This window comes from Cyprinus carpio, chromosome A24 (assembly GCF_018340385.1).
Source record: "Cyprinus carpio isolate SPL01 chromosome A24, ASM1834038v1, whole genome shotgun sequence".
Classification (NCBI taxonomy): Eukaryota; Metazoa; Chordata; class Actinopteri; order Cypriniformes; family Cyprinidae; genus Cyprinus; species Cyprinus carpio.
In genome coordinates this window covers 17449694-17471174 of record NC_056595.1, presented here as the reverse complement: position 1 = coordinate 17471174, position 21481 = coordinate 17449694, and the positions used below count along the sequence as shown (strand labels likewise).

General features: G+C 36.4%; 3 protein-coding genes across 6 annotated transcripts in view; 2 read left to right on the top strand and 1 right to left on the bottom strand.

The window, feature by feature from the left end:
- LOC109104264 (connector enhancer of kinase suppressor of ras 2-like) overlaps positions 1-5810 on the top strand; it is an 81385-nt gene extending 75575 nt beyond the window's left edge. The window contains exon 20 of one of the 2 annotated variants that reach the window (XM_042714460.1): positions 3779-5810. In XM_042714460.1, the coding sequence (XP_042570394.1) occupies positions 3779-3852 (74 nt within the window). In that variant the 3' untranslated portion in view covers positions 3853-5810. The remainder of the gene's footprint in view (positions 1-3778) is intronic. The other variant, XM_042714459.1, reaches the window with a different exon arrangement.
- Positions 572-9888, bottom strand: smpx (small muscle protein X-linked). 3 transcript variants are annotated; one of them, XM_019092681.2, is made up of 5 exons: positions 9787-9888; positions 5853-5914; positions 3741-3827; positions 2819-2953; positions 572-2197 (listed from the first exon to the last, which is right to left on the bottom strand). In XM_019092681.2, the coding sequence occupies exons 2-4, from the start codon at positions 5889-5891 to the stop codon at positions 2828-2830; spliced, it is 252 nt and encodes an 83-aa protein (XP_018948226.1). In that variant the 5' UTR covers positions 5892-5914; positions 9787-9888; the 3' UTR covers positions 572-2197; positions 2819-2827. The 3 variants fall into 3 exon arrangements, with proteins under 3 accessions (XP_018948226.1, XP_042570396.1, XP_018948225.1); XM_042714462.1 differs by lacking the exon at positions 9787-9888 and adding an exon at positions 8422-8590 and having other exon boundaries at positions 5853-5917; XM_019092680.2 differs by lacking the exon at positions 9787-9888 and adding an exon at positions 8422-8589.
- A 2172-nt stretch (positions 9889-12060) lies between these two features.
- Positions 12061-17543, top strand: LOC109077056 (membrane-bound transcription factor site-2 protease-like). Its single transcript, XM_019092674.2, has 11 exons — positions 12061-12315; positions 12899-13047; positions 13383-13521; positions 13642-13745; positions 14335-14462; positions 14619-14737; positions 14819-14999; positions 15528-15622; positions 15906-16101; positions 16182-16257; positions 16636-17543. Exons 1-11 carry the CDS (start codon positions 12241-12243, stop codon positions 16856-16858), a joined length of 1485 nt encoding a protein of 494 aa, XP_018948219.2. The 5' UTR covers positions 12061-12240; the 3' UTR covers positions 16859-17543.
- The last annotated feature ends 3938 nt before the right edge of the window (positions 17544-21481 follow it).

The window sequence follows — 21481 nt, the reverse complement described above, 5'->3', positions numbered from 1 at the left end:
GGAAGTGGTTTTGTAGTCTCACTGTTTGTACTGCCAAATCCTGTGCTCACCTAACAACCTCTTTGGATTCTCGCATTAAAACAAGTAATTGGCCTTTTAGGGACCTTGGCATATCTTTCCACTCTGCCTTGTTGTGCATCAGTGGACATATTTAAACACATGTAACAACTGCAGGGGTCTAAATTTGATGCATTAGTTATGCTACACTTTTTATATTTCGTCAGCAAAACCAGACTCCACTTTCCAAATGCACATTGCATGCTTGAAGATCTTTTGCAGGACACTGCTCTCTTCCGTCACTGCAAAATCTATAAATACTATTTATGATAAACAATGTTACATCTGATATTTTTTCATGCATTTAATTGCAGATACATCTGATTTATGTGTTCAGGCACTTTGTGAGTGTGCTTGTACTCTCTGGTCTCCCTATTTTGACCCTTCAGTCCAGAATACTGTCAGACCTGAGTGGCGTTCTAAATTTAACAGTGTCTGATCTTCCTGTTAGGGGATTTGTTTGGCTCTGGTGGTCATGGTGAATTATTTTGATATTCTCTAATGAACACAAGGCTTATAGGTGAGAAAATCCTTTTAATTAACACACATATTTCAAAGATATACAATCTGAAATGTATAATGGTAAGCATATGGTAGCAGAGAAGATGACTATATCAAGAAATCGACAAAAGTTTAGATATGCTGAGCTTCTCAGTTAGAAGTTTTTAAAACTACAGGCTCTCTCTGCATTGCATTATGGGTAATAAGGGAATTATGAAAGGCTTTGTTGATTAGTTAGACAGCTGCTCACTCTCTCTGTGTTCCAAGCAATAATCCTAAAAAAATCCATTCCAATTCCGCATGATTGATAGTTCCTCTTATATCATTGTGCTCAGTCTCTCATTCTCTCAACCAACATCACGAGGTGCATCCTGGGAAGCTTTTCCAACAGGTTTGGATGTATTTCAGTGGACACTTGTTGGTTGCTTGTCTTTCACTTTGTGATCCAATTCACAATAAACATTGTTTCAAAGTGGCATTACTGAAAATAGTCTTATTAAATTAATGAAATTCATATGTAGACAATTTATCTGAATTATACATGCATGTGTTTCCCTGCTGCCAATGTAGACTGACTCTGATCTTAGGAGCAATGTGTGATCTTTAATAAGGACACTTTCACCCAAAGGTCATGACACCTGCTGCTAGTAAACTAGATCACAGAGCAGTACAGACACATATGATGTGACTTACAGTACAGGCGAGGAGACAAGCAGCATTACACTTTTAAACTGATCCCAGTTTATGTACATAAACTATTGGTGCGGCATTTGAAATCCAGTTCTATTTGTTCAAGGATAACAAGTGCTGACTTCCTCCTACGGGTTTGCTCTTGGAGAGAATGCGAAATCATGTTTTATTATGCAACACCCTGCTCATGTACTGCAACACACAAGAACAAAGCCATAGATAAAGAAAGAGATGTGTAGGGAGTGAAAGCAAGCCTGCAGCGTGAGGCGTTTTAAGAAGGGTTGTCAATCGGAGGAAACTTAATCAAATTAAATGCATGACATTCTGACTAATTAATCAAATTATAGCAATTATTTGCATATTAATCACTCTATATGTAAAATACATTGAAAGAATATTGATTTTATGGTGTCACATTTGTTCGAGTTGTTTTACAAGACAATCTGGCTTTTTTAAAGGAGAATGGAGGGATTTTAAGAGGAATCGTACTAGCCAATGTCTTCAGTGACATATATTCTGTTTTATGATTCATTGATGGTAGTAGGAGAATACAGAACTTCCATAAAATCAAACTTAAAGAGATAGTTCACTCATAAGGGTGAGTAAATGATGACAGAATTTTGGTGTAAACAATCCCTTTAAGTTAAACACACAATACATTTTAAAACACAAAATACAGAATTGGATACAGGGAGGTTTAAAAAGTGATGACCTATTTTAGACAGACTAAACCCTGGTTTAGAGCTTTGAGTTGCTCAATTCCCATCAGTCTTTGCTCCGATAGAATCCACCCCCTCAGTTATTATTCTCAGGTCAGTAGGTACCGTCGTCATTAAGGCTTGTCGTTGATTCCATTGCGACTGATTCTCTGGGAGTTTGTGGTAAATACATGAACCTGATTGGAGGGAGATAGTAACCAAATCCTTGGATAAAATGGGGGTGGAGTCACCTGTGAAAAATGAGAAGAATTAGTTAAATGGGGGTTACCAGTATTAAAAACAGTATAATCTCAAGGTAGTTTGCTTAGCAAATTCTATTTGTTTTTCTTGCACACAGACACACGTCCTACAGATGGAGGGAGTGGGTCACAGAGCATGTTTTGCTCTATAATTGGGAGGTCTGGTGAGGCATGCTGGGACTGCACACAACAGACGGACTTTCACTGCCCCACTGATCTTTGGGGTATTAATAGAGTCTGATTCACCCTCATACCCCTTTACACACTCGAAAAAAAAAAAAAAAAACGTACTCACACACAGCACTGACATATCCACACTAACGCACATGCAAACTACTTTTACAGCTACTGACACCATGTGGTCATTTGTGTGAACAGCATGGGGCCTTTCTAGATGATTTCAGTGATGTGATGCATTTAGAATAAAACGATTGCTCTTTTGTTCCTGCTTGTATTTGTGTGTGTGTGTGTGTGTGTGTGTGTGTGTGTGTGTGTGTGTGTGTGTGTGTGTGTGTACATAAGATTGAGAACCACCAATGTTTTTTGACTAACCAAAAATGGTAGATGGGGGAAAATGGGTGTGAGAGTGTATAATTTGACTGTCAGATTTACCTGACTTGTTTAGTCCTTGGTGACCCATCTGAGTTCACTCTTTACATTCTGGAGCTCGGAAAGGTTGACGGCGGGGCCCGGTAGTTTCACAGCACCGGGCAGGGGCTTTTTTTCCTCTGGAGTCACTGGGGACGCCTATGAAACCGATTGTGAGAGATATTACTGAGTGGCCCTCACAAAACCTCTTTAAAGATTGTGTCATATTTTACTCCCAAAATAAAAAGAAGGAATAAAATTAATTTTAAAATTAACAACTGAAAATTAAACTTTTTTTCAGGAGCACATTTTTTTTTATTTTAATATTAGTTTAATATATTGTTTTCTTACATTTTATGATAAGCAAATATGCCCCTAAATTCTTATTTTACTTGATTTGCTTTTATTTTTTTATTTTAAGCATATTTCTTTTAACTAAATATAAGAAAAGCATATTTAAACAGTTTATTAGTAGCCTACTTGTCATTTAAATAAACATTGTGAAAATTACAGCACACATTACATTATTAAAAACAATGTAAAACATCCGTCTGTTACTTATCATAAAAATTAATTTATTTGTTTATTTATTCATTTACTTTCCAAATTCATTATTGCAAGTACAGTATCACATTCATACTATTCTAATGAGAATCATCATTAGGAATAATGTAAATCTGATAAATAATGTCAATTCTATATATATTCCAGAACTGGATTCGTTTACTTTAAATAAAGAAAGAAAGAAAGACAATTTATAATGGAACAATATTTAAATGGTCCAAAAATAAACTAGCTTTATGTAAAATATTTATTTATTTACTTACTTGCATACATTTAAATATGATCTGATAACATGATTACGATTGTCTTTAAGTGTCTAATTTGATTATTTATACAATTGTGCAAATGTCTTTATGTGAGCTTTCTTCCAGCAGAATCTGACCTCATCTGCTTCTACTGTATCTTCTCTCCTCTTCACAGGATGTCCCGCCCCAGGACGCAGAGCCCCCATCGGAATATTAAGATTGGCCTTTGAAACAGACAAGAAAATCTAATGAGACGGTTACCATTGCTGCTACACCTCACAGAATGCTGAGATGAAACCACCCCTGACACTGCTCATTTCCTCCTGTAACTGCGCCTATAATCCAATCACCAGAGTACCAAAGTCATTTAAGCTCACGTAATATTGTGCAATGGTCAAGCATAGCTGTCGAAACCAAACCTTTCCACAAAACCTGCTGGACCTGTCTTCCTGCTGGAGTTTGTATTTCATAAAGAGCAAAGTGCCTGTATGAAAATGAGCTGCGGGCAGATAAAACAGTGCGATGACAGACATCCTTGTGTTTGTTGAGGCCCAACACAGACAGCCTGTCTTTTTTTATTCTGGTCTTTATTGTGTGGCATCTAAACGCAGCATGTCCAAATGTGAAAATGTAAATGTATTTACAGCTTTACATTAGGAAGAAAGTATCTGGATTGTTGCCACATCTCTTCTCTTATATATTATTATTGTTTTTTTCCTTAACCATCCTATCATTTTGGTGAATCGCACAAAAACCATGTCACATTTCAACCCAAAAGGAAAAGAAATTATACTTTGCTGCATTATGGTAATGAAAATTTAAAGGGGAAAATGTTTATTTATAATAAAAATAATCTTACAATGCAAAATTGACTTGATTTAATTTCCATGTAGAACCACAAACACTTTTCTTTTACAAATCTCTTCTGTTCTGCATCTTTCTATACATTATTGTCCTGCTGTATTGGTCACACAAGGTCAAACACTCAATTCATTTTAAAGTTTTGCAATTCAGTGTTTTGATTAGTGCATGTGAGATCCCTCGACCAATCCCAAATGCTCTTAAATATTTGGATTTACTCCAGTTTTGCATGCATTTCATGGTCCAGTACATCAAATGCTTGACTTTCTTCTCTTTTTCACTCTCTTTCCCTCTTTCATTTCTCTGGCTTTCCATCTGTACAGGCTGCTGGATGAACTCTGATTGTTGGCTGTTTTAGGCTGTACAGTAGTGACCATGTGCTCCTGTCTTTGCATGTCTTCCTTCTATCTGTGTTCTCTGACGGACCATATCCTGACTCTTGTGTATGCTTGGGCTTTTTTTGGATTCATGTGTATATGGAGAGTTTTTATGGAAAGATAAAGGTGTCTATTTTTGGCTTAAGTGTTCAGTGTTTGTAAAAAAAAATGTTCTCTGTACACTGTGGTGAACTGTTAAAAGTCTTTCTTTCTGTCTACGTTATTGCTCCTAGCCAGACATATAGTTACAGGGAAAAAAAAAATAAGTGAACCCTTCTGATGTCGACATAAATTGGTCATAATGTGACTGATCTTTAACTACATCATGTCAATAGACAAACAATGGTACATTTTCAAGTCTTTTCTGAACACAAAGGAACATTTGATGGAGATTTATGCTGCCAAAGGACATTTAACCAGATATTACAAAATACTTTCACATGTTTGAAAATAAAAATGTGAAAACATATATATATATATTTTTGGTCATTTGTTTAAGCAGACTTCACATTCAGATCACATTCTAACCAATTTAAGCAGAAATCCACAAAAACTACAAGGTTCACATATTTTTTCCCTTCAACTGTATATATTGGTTAGTAAAAGGGAAAAGGCTGTAAGGACTTTAATTAAAGTGTACAAGTCTATTTTTATATAAATTGTTTCTGTTTGGATAGAAATGTTTTCCTACCAAGAAGAAAAAAAGCTGGACACACATCAACTCCATAATGTATTTCATGTACTTGTGAATGGCCTTGTGTGAGTACTGTAATGCAATGTACATTGAAATGTGTTTTTACAGTTCTAACTCAGTGTTCAAAATAGGGAACTGGCTTTTCAGATTAAAATATTTAATGTTGACATGTTTGAGTGTTTTTGAGCAAAGAAAAGCACACGGAACCATTTTAGTGCCAATAAAATCAATACAGAACTTCAAAACTCACTGTACACTATTCTTTAAATTATGTACAAACAAAAGACACCCCCACACACTGCTGGCGTAATACTCACCTGCAGGGCTTTTACGTTGGACGACGGCTGTTTAGACATTGTGTGCAGTTGTGTCCACCTTCCTGGTGTAGAAAAGACAGAAAGAGACTGAATGCATTGATCAGATGGACAGACCGGCCCGGTGTGGGTTTGAATGCATGTATTTTATGTGTGGCTATGTGTATGTATGTTACAGAGAGCCGCGGTAAAGTAAAGCCCCACTGCGGCTCTCAGGTGCCCGTGGATAGTCTTTCAGTTGCTTAGTGACTCCTGCAGTGTGGAGCAGGTAGCAGTTCTTACCCCTGAATCATTTATGTTAACATGAAGAAAACAGGGCTGGGATAACACACAGCTACACACACTTTATACTGGATATGAAACGTGAGGTGGAATATCTACTGATATTGTAAATATATATATATATATATATATATATATATATATATATATATATATATATATATATATAATGAATATATGAAAACTATATTATATATATATAAATGCTGAATGAAATGCTGTCTCAGATGATTCTTAATGCATAAATTATAAGAGAAAGAATTAGACAGTTTTTACTGAACTTTCGTATTTTGGTGTATCTGAGAATAGTTGGTCTACACTTTCTTAAATATGAGGTTACTAGGGTCTTTTTCTCAACTTTCTCAACTATTTATTATCAATAGATATTTATTATATGCTCAGTTTTATCAGTATTAGTAACATTTGAACATTATAGAATTAAAGGTCTGAGCAAATGATTAATAGCCTTATTTGGACAAATCAGAATTATAAATTCTATATTTCTTAGGAAAATTAAGCATGATAATTTTATATTAATTTACACAAATATATATATATATATATATATATATATATGTGTGTGTGTGTGTGTGTGTGTGTGTGTGTGTGTGTACACAGTTTTTTTATTGGTATAATATTATTGTATTAATAATAATGTTGAATGGCGACAAAAGCACTGTTTCTTAAGAATGACACTCGGGGGAAGGGAAGAATTTAAAAAGAAGACATTTACATATTTGACAGCACAAACCAACACGGAAACAAGCACATTTACCGTCACATTTCAAACAGAGAATGAATGTTGAATGACTCTAATTTTGGTCTCTGGCAGGAAGCTGTTCAGAAACACACGTAAAATCATCCATTGTCCTAATGAACACAGCTGTAGGCAGATGAGCTTTGATTATGTGCTTGCGGGGAGCTTTCTGCCTGTAATTTGCTCGGTTATGCTGCTGATGGAACGTCACAATGTGAACACCTGGGATATAAGAGGAATCCTCCAGTGTACTAAGGCCATTATGCATGGTAATGCATCTGCAATATTTATATTAACACTTTGTCTTCAAGGTCTCTTTCATTTTTAACTTAATACAGGACTCTGTGGGAGAGCCAGGATTGACCATGTCAGTAGGGATTCAGAGAGGGTCACAACCTTAGCAACCGTAACCTGCGATGTTGTTTGCACATCAACAGCAGTGCATTAGTACTAGTGGTGTGGAGTCACTGCTGCCGAGTGTTGAGCTAAATTTACCTTTCAAAGAGCAACAGAGCAGCTGTCCAAAACTCCTCCAAAATACCCTTCTAAAGCTCCTCAATGTCCAAAATATTAAACTAAATCTATTGTCAGTATCAAAAAACATAACTGGAGCAAAAAACTAGGACCAAATCACCTTTGGCAAAAATAAATAAATAAATAATAATAAAAAAATAGTTTTTTGTTTCTAGATTAATTACCTTCCATCTCAAACTCTAAATTTAACCACCTACAGTAACACAAACCCCACCAGATACTGAAATCTCACACTGAATAATGCATTTTCAAAAACTCTCACAATGTTTTCACAGGCGCAATTTATTTGCATTTAAGTCCCTCTATGGCTGGAAATCTTCCAGAAGTTCTAGACCTTTCCAACTGGTCTGACAAGATTTTCTCTTTTATTCAAAAAAAAAAAAGAAAAAAAAAAGAAGTGTATTTGATATTCAAAATGGTTAACATCCAACAAAAAGTCAAATTCATTGAAGGTATTATTTGGAACAACTCTGTTTATTATGTAAATCATAAAACGTCATCCCAATCATATGTTTAAATGCGATCTAATTCTGCTGCACCAAAACCACAAGACAGACAGAAAAAGTATAATTTACATGCGTATCATCACAGAATGCTAATGCTTATGTAAAAGTACAGTTACAGTTCAAATTTAACCTGCCTGTTGTTTCAGAGTGTGTTATGTATAGGCCTGAATCCTGCCAGAGGCCTGAGTTATTATCACAGAGTCCCCCGCAAACAAAACATATACATAAATCATACTTCCTTATGAAATGAGTGAAACATGAGTATACTTTTAGAAGCTGCTAAAAGAAAGGTCAATGTAACGAGGTCAAACTTTGAAATGTTCTGATTTAAACAAATTTTATTTGTCTCATTATCATCATAATACTATCTGACATAATTTACCTAAAGAAAGGCCGTCCAGTATATCTATTGTGACCTTTAACAGTGTGTTAGTTTCACAGACATGCAGATGAACACACACTCATCCTTACACTGTCCTCAAAAGTTACATACCTCCTGGCGTAACAGTAAACCGCTGCTCCCCGCTGTGAGACAGACAGGACAAATGACAATCTTTTTCTTTCTCCCTCTTTTGCCTTTCCCTTAATGGACTAAGGCAGTCTTGACTCCTGTGTGGTTCTGGTTCTGTTCAACACCTCTCTCTCTCTCTCTCTCTCTCTCTCTCTCTCAATCTTTCTGTCCCTCACTACAGACTGTAGTGGAGCAGGGGATGCCAATCATATCTGGGATTTGTTCACACTATAAATAGTAGTGTGATATACAGAGGGGACCTGCTTTCTGTCCACCCTGACTGTTCACTTCACAGAAGCTATATATGATCCATTATAGCCTCATTCACAGTCCTTTCACTATATACAGATACAGTGGGGTCCAAACTTCTGTAAATGAGAATCTGGGATTTAAAGTTTTGAAATAAAGATTTGAATAAGAATATTAAAATGAATAAGAGATATTATGCACTATTTTTATGTCATTAATCAAATAAATTTGTGTCACTTGTCAGCTGAATCCTTCATACAAATGGTCAGATGTTTTTTCTTCCACTGAAACAAGATGGTCTTTGGATCATTTTCAAATCATGCTGGAAAACATGATTATTTATTTTATATTAATAATAAAAATAAATAAACTTGCCTATTATAATAATAACAACATTTTTTGCTAATTATTAATAAATAATAATAATAATAATAAATATTATTATTTTAATATCTTTCTGTCTATCTGTCCACATAAACATATATATTACAATAGACTTTTCATACATAACATGAAATACATTTTATATTATAATTATTTTATTTATGTAATTACTTACTTGCTTACTTATTAGTATGAATAAAGTTGCCTGAAATAAATGATATACTACATATATTATGTTATATCAGTTATTCATAAAACAAGTTTATTTATATTATTAAAAAAATAATTAGAAATGATATATGACAGTATATGGAAAAATCTAAATATTACTGGTTTAATGGTTATATATATCATTTTTAATAAATAAACTTGCCTAGTCATCTTAGAATTTTTGGACCCCTCTTTATATGCCCATCAGAAACACAGAATTACAACAGCATCACTTTAAAATTGCATTTTTAAATTGCCACCAAGTTCGTGTAAGATGCACATTTGCATATATGTATAAATGTGTGCTAAGTGGGTATATTTAGGAGACTATAACCTAGATCGAAATGTCCTCAATATGCCTGAACATAAGAGAGAATGTATAAATAACAGCATTACTAGATCAAATAATGAGAGAGTACAGAAAGAGTGAATGGTAACAGATGAATAGACATTGACCTTTGCACGACACAGGACCCTGATATCATGACCCTGCTGTGCCCTTACCTGTTCAGCTGTCAGCGTGAGGTCCACACCTCCTCACTGCTTTGTGTTCTGTTATGATAGCCAGTCAAAAGCCCTGCCTGTTCCTCTTTTGCTGTCCTTCACATAATCAGAGAATCACAGAGCAACAATACTTATTAAGATCATGACCTAATTTAGGCTCCAGCATGCAGAGCCCAGGGAGGCATCTGATTGGCCCACGGTTTAACATGACGACCCATTCCCAGTGGTAACAGCACTGCCAGTTTAGAGGAGTTTGAGATTTTAAACTAGGCTGATTCTGACCCACAACCGGACAGGTATAAACAAATGATGGAGGTTGCACATAATTTCACTGGAAAAATAGATTTCTTAAACCGAACTTGGTGCTAGCAGCACCAAAGTCATGGGTTTGATTGCACAAACTGGTATAATGTTGCTTCCACTCACAAGGATAAAAGCGTCTGCGAAATGCATGTTAAACACCATTGAGCTAAATGCACTGAATTAACTATTTGCGAGGCTAAAAATCAAACTACAACCATAAAACGGAATATTAAAGACTGTTAAAGCATTTCCTGTCCTTACCTGCTGCCCCTAGGATTTGACGCGTTATCCTGCTCACTTAGTTCCTTCACTGCTGAGTATAAACCTCTATACTAGAGCTCAGAGCTGATGCGAAAGGTGTCCTTTACCGACAGCAGAGCTATGCAAATCCTCACCTGAATTCTCCTCCCTCTACTTGGCATCATAAACTTCCTGCTCTTCCTGCCAGTCAGCTCATATACTGTACTATAAGTCAAACAGAAGTATTAAATCTTGGAATTTTTTAATGTCTATGTAACAATTACATGCAAAGATCCCATTACACTTAAAAGTTAATGGGATTTGAAAGTGGCTAAATGCATGGTTGAAAAATGCAAATATTGTTAAAAGGTGAGTTGAATATTAATTGTATGACACTGTCCTTTCAGCATCTCTATTTTACATTAAACCCTCCTGATGGGCCCATGGCATTATAAAACCAGCGGCACCCTCTCTGATGTACTGTATTCACACAAGGCTGCCATAATTGCTGTCTATCTAGACCAACATCTCAGATAATAAATCATTTCATAAAACCTTTAGGAGCCTGAGGGACCGAAAAGATCACTCCCACCTAAATGGAAATGTTTGTGGGTACTTATCACATTTGAACCTGTTATTTGTTCCCATTTGTTTTACATTCAAAACCGTTGCACTTTTTTCCTAAGTTTTACTATAACAGTGGCTTTTAGTGACAAATTGACCACCTTTTTGGTTGGCTGGCATCATTTGCTTATAGGTCAACAGTAATACCTGATACATATTAATTAAATTGCACATTTCTTGTCTTGTGAGTACAAAAACCACAGAGGCCAAATTTGTTCAGCTGGAAACATACTTCATAGATAGGTCTATAGTGCAAATAAGATGTGATCTCATGCTTCAGCAAATGCAAATGAAAAGAACATGTAGTTTTATTATTATTATTATCAAGGTGCATTGCAAAATAGTGACATCCAGTTCCTGAAAAGGTTCAAATCACTTTTGTGTGTCTGGTCATTCAACTGAATCAGTTAAAAAGGTTTGCAAAACTGGTGTTGTGGCAAATTATTTAATTTTAAATTTTACTTCACTGGTCCCATCCCTAAAGCCCATAGTAAATGTACTGGAGACTGGGGAGTCAGAGTCAATTCATGAATCAGACCAAACAGTTTGTGCACAGACTGTTCAAATCAGAGTCATCAACTCACCAACCTTATTAATTGAACAGAGGATCACCTTTCGACAATTTATAATTAGCTAAGAACTGACTGCTGATAGTCAGCTGATAGTAAGAACTTTTGGAGTGAAAATTAAGATTTGACTGAAACGTTTTATGAAAATTATACTACGCCACATGGACAGTCCAAATGAAGTAGCCAATACTTTTTTGCGCAATCGATAAACTATTGCAAATAAAACATAGGCCTACTTGAAATGTATGATTTGTATTGCAATTTTAGCAACACACATAGCCTATTTGGAATCAAGTTTAGTATTTTTAATTTGAATGTAAATTATATTAGGTTTTGAATGACTTCATGTTTTATTAGCTGAATCATAGCAGCAACACACTGAACTGGGACACACAAATTACTACTAAGATAATTATTTAATCAAAATGAAAAACGCTGAACCGTTTTGTTTGAAAGAACCGATTCAGAGAAATGATTCGAATTCCCGGCCTATCACTTAAGCTACGTGATCGATTGCTCTGCTCTGACAAAAGTAAACAGTCTGGCTCGATTAGTAATACTGCGGTTGGACATCGTAATTCACGCAAACGCGGAAGCCACGGCTTCCACGGGTGTTTTGAACACAGTGCATGTGTAGCGTCGTGCATGACAATCGGAATCGTAAGGTCATTTGTCTCTGGATTTGGACGCTCTTGAGACGCATGCAGCCCGGGGTGCCATGATTCCCATAGCGGTGGTGGTGTGTGTGATGGGCGGGTGGTGTACCGTGTATCTGGCGGACACGCTGCTGCGGGTAGGCGGATCTCACACATACAACCCTTCATATCTAGTTAACGGTAGAGAGTACGTTCACAACACAGAGGTGTTTGCTCCTTAAATAATGGAATCGATTGTTATTGATACTTTCTAATGCGAATGTGATTTATTTGTCAAGGACATTGTGATAAGAGCAGCATTTTGGAAGTGCCATGGTACAGTGATGTAATACCATTGTTCAGAATTTTTTCATGTTTATGTACCATTGTGTTTACATTTATCAGTACATTTACAAAAAATAGTAAAAATGTTTGGACATTGAACCACAGTGTTACCATGTTTTTGTGCATTATTATGGTTTACCTCGTAGTATACAAATACCATTATCAATTTAGTTACATTATATATCTCAAAGTATCATAATATTATTATTTGATGTATTACTGTACCATGGTACTGCCGTGTTTTTTATTTTCCACTTTAAAAGTTAATTCTAAATGATTACTCTCACTAATGTAAACTAATGTTTCTAACAGCTGTGGTAAAACTGTGCTAACTTTATAAATGAGATCATCATATTTCTGTACATTAGCAACAATAACTGATTTTCTCACCTTTAGTCGTCCAGTTCGTTGAAGAACCGCTATGAATCCTGGTTATCCTCGAATGGATTCACTCTCTCTCCGTTCCATATTAAATGGCACACCGGCGTCTTCAACCGTCTTTTTGCCAGATGTGCTCATCTCAACCCTCGCTTTCTCTACATCTGGTATGATTTACTGTCTTCAAATCAGTTCTGATGACAGTGATGCTTAGTATTAGCTCTTTAACATGTATTGCTGTAATATACAGAGCTGTCACTCTTTTGTTTGTCCATGTGATTCTGCATAAAAATCAACATCTTTCAATATAAACTAATAAGCTGCTTATGATGAGAGCAGGGGATTATGGGTAACCCCCTCCCTCCCCAACACATACCCACATATCCACAAACAATCTTCTCCTATTTCTCAATCATCATAGTAAGAGAATGAAAAATCCAGCTGTTAAATTCTAATTTAAGCCTGAAAACATACCAAAAATTCCCACATGTTGCTGTTTTAGGTTCAGTGCCGGAATGGTGTTTGGGGTTCTGGCAATGTTTGGGTCTGTGGTTCTCCTGAGCAAAACATTGCTACAGACTTTGAGTCAGATGATGGCAGAGACGCCAGAAGGGTCTCACGAACAGATCTTGCAGGTGGTGGTGAGTACAGAATAAGATAATAGTGGTGCACTTTAGTTTGAACAACAATGAAAGTGTGAATCGTCGGTGCTCAGCCTGATCATTCCAGGTAATTTTGTTTTTTCTTTGCTTTATCATCAGGTGCCTGGTGTGAACCTTCCTGTCAGTCAGCTGGCCTATTTTTTCATTGCTATCTTGGTCAGTGGAGTCATACATGAGTTTGGCCATGGGGTGGCAGCACTAAGGTAAACTCATCATCTCAAAGATGCAGTGTCATTTCTGTGTCAGTAGCAATGACAAACATTTTAACACTTACTTGTTGAATCTTTTTACAATTACTGCAACTTGAAGATGAAACTGTGTCCTAATGGAGCCAAAGCAAGATTGTCTGTACAATCATACATTTAGATTCTCACGGAGTAAATCTTTAGATTTTTGCATAAATGCAAAAATGTTGTTTACTTTTAGAAGAGTCACTAACATTAAGTCCATTTGTTGTTTATAATGTCTCATAATTCCTATGAAAGTTGCTTGCATAATAATACTCAAGTCGTCTAAAGTTTGCATGCACATTTATGAGATAAAAGTGAGTGAGTCACTGTAAATTAATATCAGAAGTTTTGGGGCAAGCTGCTCCATCGCAAACTCAAATCTCACCCCATTTGACTAGTAAAATTCTCTGAAGTCTGTGGGTAATGTAAGTAAAGTGTGTTTCTGAAGTTGTTCCATTATAAGGCTAGCTATGCAAGGCAATCTCTCCAAAGTGTTGTGTTGGAAATAAACTTGTTTTAATATAATGTTGAGTGTAAACATATTTCTGCATGTTCTTTTCAGGGAGCAGGTGAGGTTGAATGGTTTTGGCGTGTTCATGTTTGTGGTTTATCCTGGAGCGTTTGTGGACCTCTTCACCACACATCTGAACCTCATCTCTCCAGTCCAGCAGCTCAGAATATTCTGTGCAGGTGAGACGTTTTAACCCAGATATTTTACAAGCACAAATTCACAAATCTTACACATGCAATTCATAAAAAATTTACATTTTGTTTAACCACTACTTATTCCTCTAACAACATTTATAAACCTATATAACATTTTCCGCATCGTCTGTCTTTGTGTAGGTGTATGGCACAACTTCATGCTGTGTGTTGTGGCCCTCAGTTTCCTGTTGCTGCTCCCTATCATCCTGTTTCCCTTTTATTACACTGGAGCAGGGGCGCTTGTCACTGAGGTGGTGGAGGTCAGGCCAACTTTCATCTTTAATTTTTATATTTAGATGATGTCCTTAGTATCTGAGATCAGTTTTGGTTTGTTTTCATAGGGCTCTCCATCAAGTGGACCTCGTGGGCTGTTTTTAGGAGATCTGGTTACCCAGCTGGAGGACTGTCCTGTTTGGGGAGTGCAGGACTGGCACAACTGCGTTCAGCATCTATCCCATAATCCTCAGATGGGATACTGCGTTCACACTGCCAAGCTGCAGCTCAGTTGGTCGGCTGGAAGAGGTACTGACCTGCCTTATACTCTGCTGTTTAATAGTTTGGGGTCAGTAAGATCATCTTTTTGAAAGCTTTTAAATTGATCACAAGTGACAATAAAGATGCTTATAATGTTACATAAAAAATTGTATTTCAAATAAATTTTGTTCTTTTGAACCACCAAAGAATCCCTGAAAAAATAACATGGTTTCCATGAAAATATTAAGCACCACAACCATTTTCAACATTGATAATAAGAAATTTGAAAGCACCAAATAAGCAAATTTGAATGATTTCTGAAGGATCATGTAACAGCGAAGACTGGAGTAATGGCTGTTGAAGATTCAGGAATAAATTATATTTTCAAATATTTTCAAATCAAAAGTTAGTTTAAATTTTAATGATAATTCACAATATTACTGTTTTTACTGTACTGCTCATGAGAGTATCAAAAATCATATCGCCCCCAAACTTTTGTATGGTAGTGTAACTAGAGATGTATAGGTTCAATATTACAAATATTTGTCAGCTGATTCAGATTTTTCTTCCACTCAGCGTTCAAGCGTCTCGATGGCACTATGGAGTGCTGTGGGAACAACAGCTTGACAGATTTCTGCTTCTCTTATAGTAATAACGTCGAGAGCAAATTGGTAAGACAGACCTTTTCTGAAATAGAATTAGAACTGTTCGCTCCTCTTAGTATTCGCAATAAACTATATTGCATTCTCAGATAATGGCCTTATTGCTAAACACTGCAAATATTTTATCAATGTTATATTTTGAATATGTAAAGTGTGCTCCTGGCTAACAAGTCTTTGCATGTCTGAAACAGATATCCAAAAAATATCTTAAATGATTCATTTTTGCGTTATTGACATCTCAGTCTTGGTATTTTTGACACTCTAAACTATTGCTGCTTTTCACTCGTGCTAGTTTGCCTGCCTGCCGGTCAGAAAAACCATTGAAGCGAGCCGTACATGCCGTACCAACACAGACTGTCAAACAGACTTCATCCCAAGCTTGTGTTTAATCCCGTCTCTGGAGAACCAAACCAGACTGATTCGGGTCAAACACCCGCCGCAAACAGACATGCTGTTTGTCGGCTACCCGTCACACCTACAGTATTCAGGTCAGACAGATTCTGTTCTATTCTTTTCAGGTTTGTGCAAACAGGCTTGTTTTTAAAAATGGTAATTTCTTTATCTTTAGTGAGTCTGACCAGCTTCGTTCCTCGTTTGGCCTTTCTTCATCCAGACCTGCCTGTCATGCTGGAGACTTTCTGCAAGTATCCTTCCCACAAAAGCACTCTAAAAGATTTCAACTTTCTTGACTTGCTATTAAAACAGGGACATGTTGAAGAGTTTTTCCTTTTGCCAAAATAATTTGCTACTTATTTAGTCTCATGATACTATAGTAGAAATCACAACAATGGTTCCTGGTTCATTTAGAAATCAAGCATAACTAAAAAATAAACACACACTATCGTTCAAAAGTTACAGAATACAGCAACTACATTGCAGTTTTTTTTGTTCATTTAAATTTGTAATGTGATCTCCATTCAATCTGTGTAATTACTCGTTGTCCATGAATTCTGACCAGGTTGTATAGGTTTTGTCAAAATTATACTGCTGTTAACTAGCCTTAACTTAACTTGTGTGTTAAGATACCTGGTCTCATTGTCGGGGGCCCTGGCGGTGGTAAACGCTGTCCCGTGTTTTGCTCTGGACGGCCAGTGGATGCTCACAGCGTTCCTAGAAGCCACACTGAGCTCTGTGATCCTAGAGAGGAATAACCGAGAGCTGATTGGCTTCTTTTTTTTGCTGGGAGGCAGTGCCCTTCTAGCAGCCAATGTGGCTCTGGGTCTATGGATGGTCACAGCACGATAGCATACAGCCGTCTCCACCAAACAGACCGTTTGGGGGAAATTGCTTACTGAAGAACCTTCTTGAACTGATGGAGGAATCGACTGGGTGGTTTGACCTTTGCTGGTAATTGCCAGATTGAGAGGGTGGCCTGAGGGTTAAGAGTGCTGCTGTACTCAAGAAAACTCTTAATCAATGTGTTTTTAGGTTTCAATGGCTTAGCTGGACACAAGCAGTAAAATGATCTTGAAACTGCATGCTTTTCCACAGTGACCTCAGGACAGTGCCAATAGTGCCCTCTTTGATAAATACCTGATCACATTATGTAAAAAGTGTGTTTACTTCATCATGTAAACCTGGAAGTGACACTATATCAGCAAATACATGGAGGGCTTTGTGGATGTTACTTGCCTGTTTGTCCTCCGTCTTTGTGAAGTACATAGACACACATAGTATGTGTAGTTTTGTGTCTGTTCGTTCAGTTTTCTGCACACCAGCTCAACCCAAACATTTGCAAGTGTACTACATAAATAGAGCCAATTAGAAGAGTTTATTGACCCCAGCTTGAAAATTTGGCAAGTAAAAACATAAAACAGGTGCACTCAGTAATTTATATTAGGCTTGAAATATACATTTACAGTCATGTACACTTGCATGTAAGGAAGAATTCAGTCACTGAAATAAAATAGAAATGGTGTCATGTTTAAAAGACCACGCAACCAGCCAAATTTGCTTGTTATCTCAGTAACAGTCCTATAATTGAACGCAATAAAATCATTTATATGATGGCATATGTAACTAAAAAATGTTTGCTATTAGCTAGCGTGGCATCAACAAAAAAACTTATCAAAACATAAAAAAAAGGTTAGTTCAGCCAAAAAATTTAAATGATGTCATTAATGATTCACCCTCATGTCGTTCCAAACCCGTAAGACCTCCATTCATCTTCGGAACACAGTTTAAGATATTTTAGATTTAGTCCGAGAGCTTTCTGACCCTCCATTGAAAATGTATACTGTCCACGTCCAGAAAGGTAACAAAAACATCATCAAAGTAGTCCATGTGACATCAGAGGGTCCGTTAGAATTTTTTGAAGCATCGAAAATACATTTTGGTCCAAAAATAAACAAAAATTATTTTGACTTTATTCAGCATTGTCTTCTCTTCCGGGTCTGTTGTGAGCGCGTTCACAACACTGCAGTGACGCCGCTTACGTACGCCGCTGCTGACGTGTTTTCTTTGATATTGGGCGCACCAGAGAACACGTCAGCAGCGTCGTACGTCAACAGTCACAGCAGCCGAAGATGAACGGAGGTCTTACGGGTTTGGAACGACATGAGGGTGAGTCATTAATGACATAATTTAAATTTTTGGCTGAACTAACCCTTTAAAGATGGTTGCCATCAGCTAGCGTGGCATCAACCAAAAATCTGAGCCCACCTTAAAAGCAATCTAAATTGAAAATGAAATGCATACAATGTTAACCAACTATACATTTATATATACATATATATAGGGACTGGATACAGTATGAAACTGCACTCTACTGCTGTATTATTCAACTTGGCAGATTAGCTTTAGTCGCTTAGTCAGAGATTCAATGGCTAATGATTCATTTTTTATAGAAATGTATGTTCTGACATAACTGAAATTGTTCACCAAGACCTGCTCTAATATGCATCGGAAGTGTTCATATTGTTTATGATCTGTATACTGTGAATATTTTCCCCAACAATTAGCCTGTGGGTTGAAAATGCACTAAAATAGGAATTATCACTTGTGTTTAAGATACGTTATCGGTCTATCTTTGTTGTCCTTCCTGACCCATTGTACACATGTTTATAAAAAAAGAAAAAAAATGCCTAAACCTTCCTGTGTCATTGATTTATTTGTTTGTAGAGACATCAGTGCTGCTCTGAACATGTTTGATGAACTTCTTCCTGTCTGCAACGTCACATGGAAGTTGATAATGTGAATTTTATATTTGAAATCGGATGGAGAAAATTATGAAAAACTATGGAAAATTACACTGGAAGCTAAATAAAAATGTATTATAATTCTTGCAGAACATTTTCTGCCATTAGATGTCAGCATTGTCCCATGTGAAGCTGAATTTTGAGTCCTAGAAAATTAGACCTTGTAGGAAGAGTGTTTCATTCTATTGTTGTTGTAGATGGTTTAGCCATGATGTAGAGACCCAATTGTGATACTGAATGCATTTCCTTCTTAGAAACATCTTACTACAGTACACTGACAAGAGCTCCCAATCAGGCTGGACATGATGTGAGGCCATCTTGAAAAAAAGGGAGTGAAGAGAAGTGCTTCATGGGTGATAGAAATCTGTGATGCTCTGAAAATGGTTCGAGTGGACTGGGTGTTGTCAGGACTGTAAGAAGATGAGCTGCTGATGACAGCTGTGTTTTTAAAGGTGTTGAAGTTCTCAGCGGGAGGATAAAGTTATTTTATGCCAATAGAAATGTGTTGATTAGGTTCAGCTGATGTCAGTAAAAGTGTCAGAGAGAAGGGTGTAGTGCGCTTGTTGGCTGATGGACACTTTGTTGTATGCGTGTGTGTGGGTTTTCATTCTCAAGGACATCAGAATGCGGATTGATCTCAAAGATGGTGGCTGTCAGCGAGTTAATAGCTTCTGCATGTCTATTTTCCCCTGCTGCAAGGCTCTATGGGAAAACATTATTAATTATGCGGTCAGCTCGCAAGCATTTGTTGTTTCCAACTAAATATATCTGAACTTGCATAACTGTAAGCTTTTTCTTGCTCCAATTTTAACAAGGTTCTTAGTTTATGGCCCATTGTACCCAGAGTTTCTCTTGAGGGATCATTCCATGGGAATCTCGGCTCGTTCTTGGACAACCTGCATGATCTGCAAACATTTTTGCACTTTTCAGACTGTCAGAACTGTATCGATTGCTGTCGTCAGACATGTGATCCATGTTTTCTTTTTAGGAAGAAGCTTTGATTAATGGAAATGTCCAATATGAGGCTTAGAACATAGTGAGGAAAGGGACTAACTGATCTGAAAAGCAAACAGCACACTATGAGAAAGGGACAGAAGTTCATGGGTCAGTTGCAGTTTCCCTTCAGGTCCTTCAGTTAAGGGATTTTTTTTATGCACCAGCATTTATGACTTTTATTACTTCAGTTAGTATCTAAATCACATGGCATCTGATCATTGAAGATCTTTATCAACCTGGTGCATGATATCTGAGGAGTTTACACCTGAAACATGACTCAATTTAGTCACTTGCGTGTTGTTAAATGTTTCCTGATGGAGGCATAGAGCACATCTGTCCATTAGTTTATCCTTTGGTCTCCTTTGAGGGTTGCATCTTTTGGCTTTATGTGTCTTGGATGAACTGCTATAATAAGCTTTCGTTGTGCATGTTTCAGGAGTTTTCTGTAGATTTTTTTATGTTTTATTTTTTTTTCGTGGCTCATTTCCTCAGAAGAAGGGTGTGTTGATGTTGCGTTTGGGACGTGCCCCCTGGGAAGATGGAGGACTGTATATCTGTTATTTCAGAGGGAAAATAATTACACATGGATGTGGTTTTGCGTGGGGAGACCAGACTCCTCCCTTCTTAACGTCACCCAGAAAGCCTTGAGGCTGTTTATACGTGTATCTGTTCTTAGTTTAGGAGGATGAACTAATTGTTGGCTTTAAAATATATATCTGGAACTGTGTCCAGAGAATGAGATCTGAATTATTGTACATTCATCCTTCATAGCTGTTTAATTTTATTTATTTATTTTAATGCCTCTTTAATCTTTAAATCTGAGGTAATTTTTCCATGGAAATAATACTTCATACTGACGTATTATTTTTGGGATTACATGACTCAAGTCAAAGCACAAACTAAATATTTCATTGGTCATTATGACTTGAATCTTTGTTTAATTTAATATGTAATAATTTAATGTTTTATTATATAATTATATTCAGACACACACACATATATAATTTACTTATTTATTATTTATATATTATTTATACATTACTTATTTTTGTTAAAGTGCAATGGATGCACTTATTTCATTAGTCATCATGACTTAAATATTGTGTTATTAAAATGTATTTTATATTTTATTTATTATTGTAGAAATGATTTTTATATTTAATATACATTTCTTGTTCCTTTTCATGACTCAGTTTGTATTTATTAAACCAGCATTTCTGTTTTAGTTTGACAATGTGCTTTGTTGTTTTGTAGTCAGCTTATAATGTAATTCATAAGCTCAGACAATGTTCAGACACCATGAAGGAGACAGACGCCTTTTCTCTGTCTTTTCTATATCAGGGCAGTATCAGTGTGTACATTTTCTATGAAGATAAATCTGTTACAGGGTATGGGATATGCATGTTTGGTGGTTTTTGAGAGAGTGAGAGATTGTTCTTAACTCAACAACAACAAAAAACATGTGAGACTATGGTTTTAGTTCAGTGGGAAATACTTCTATTAGACAGAAACAAAAAAAGAAGTGTTGACATAAATATCCCTATAGGTGCTTAAGCTGTCTATTCCAGCTTGTCTGTTCACACAAAATTCATTAAGCATATCATTGGTTGATAGGAGTGCTTGTTTCTGCCATAATGCTCTAAATTGAAGGTTTGCGCTGATAAATAAGTAACAG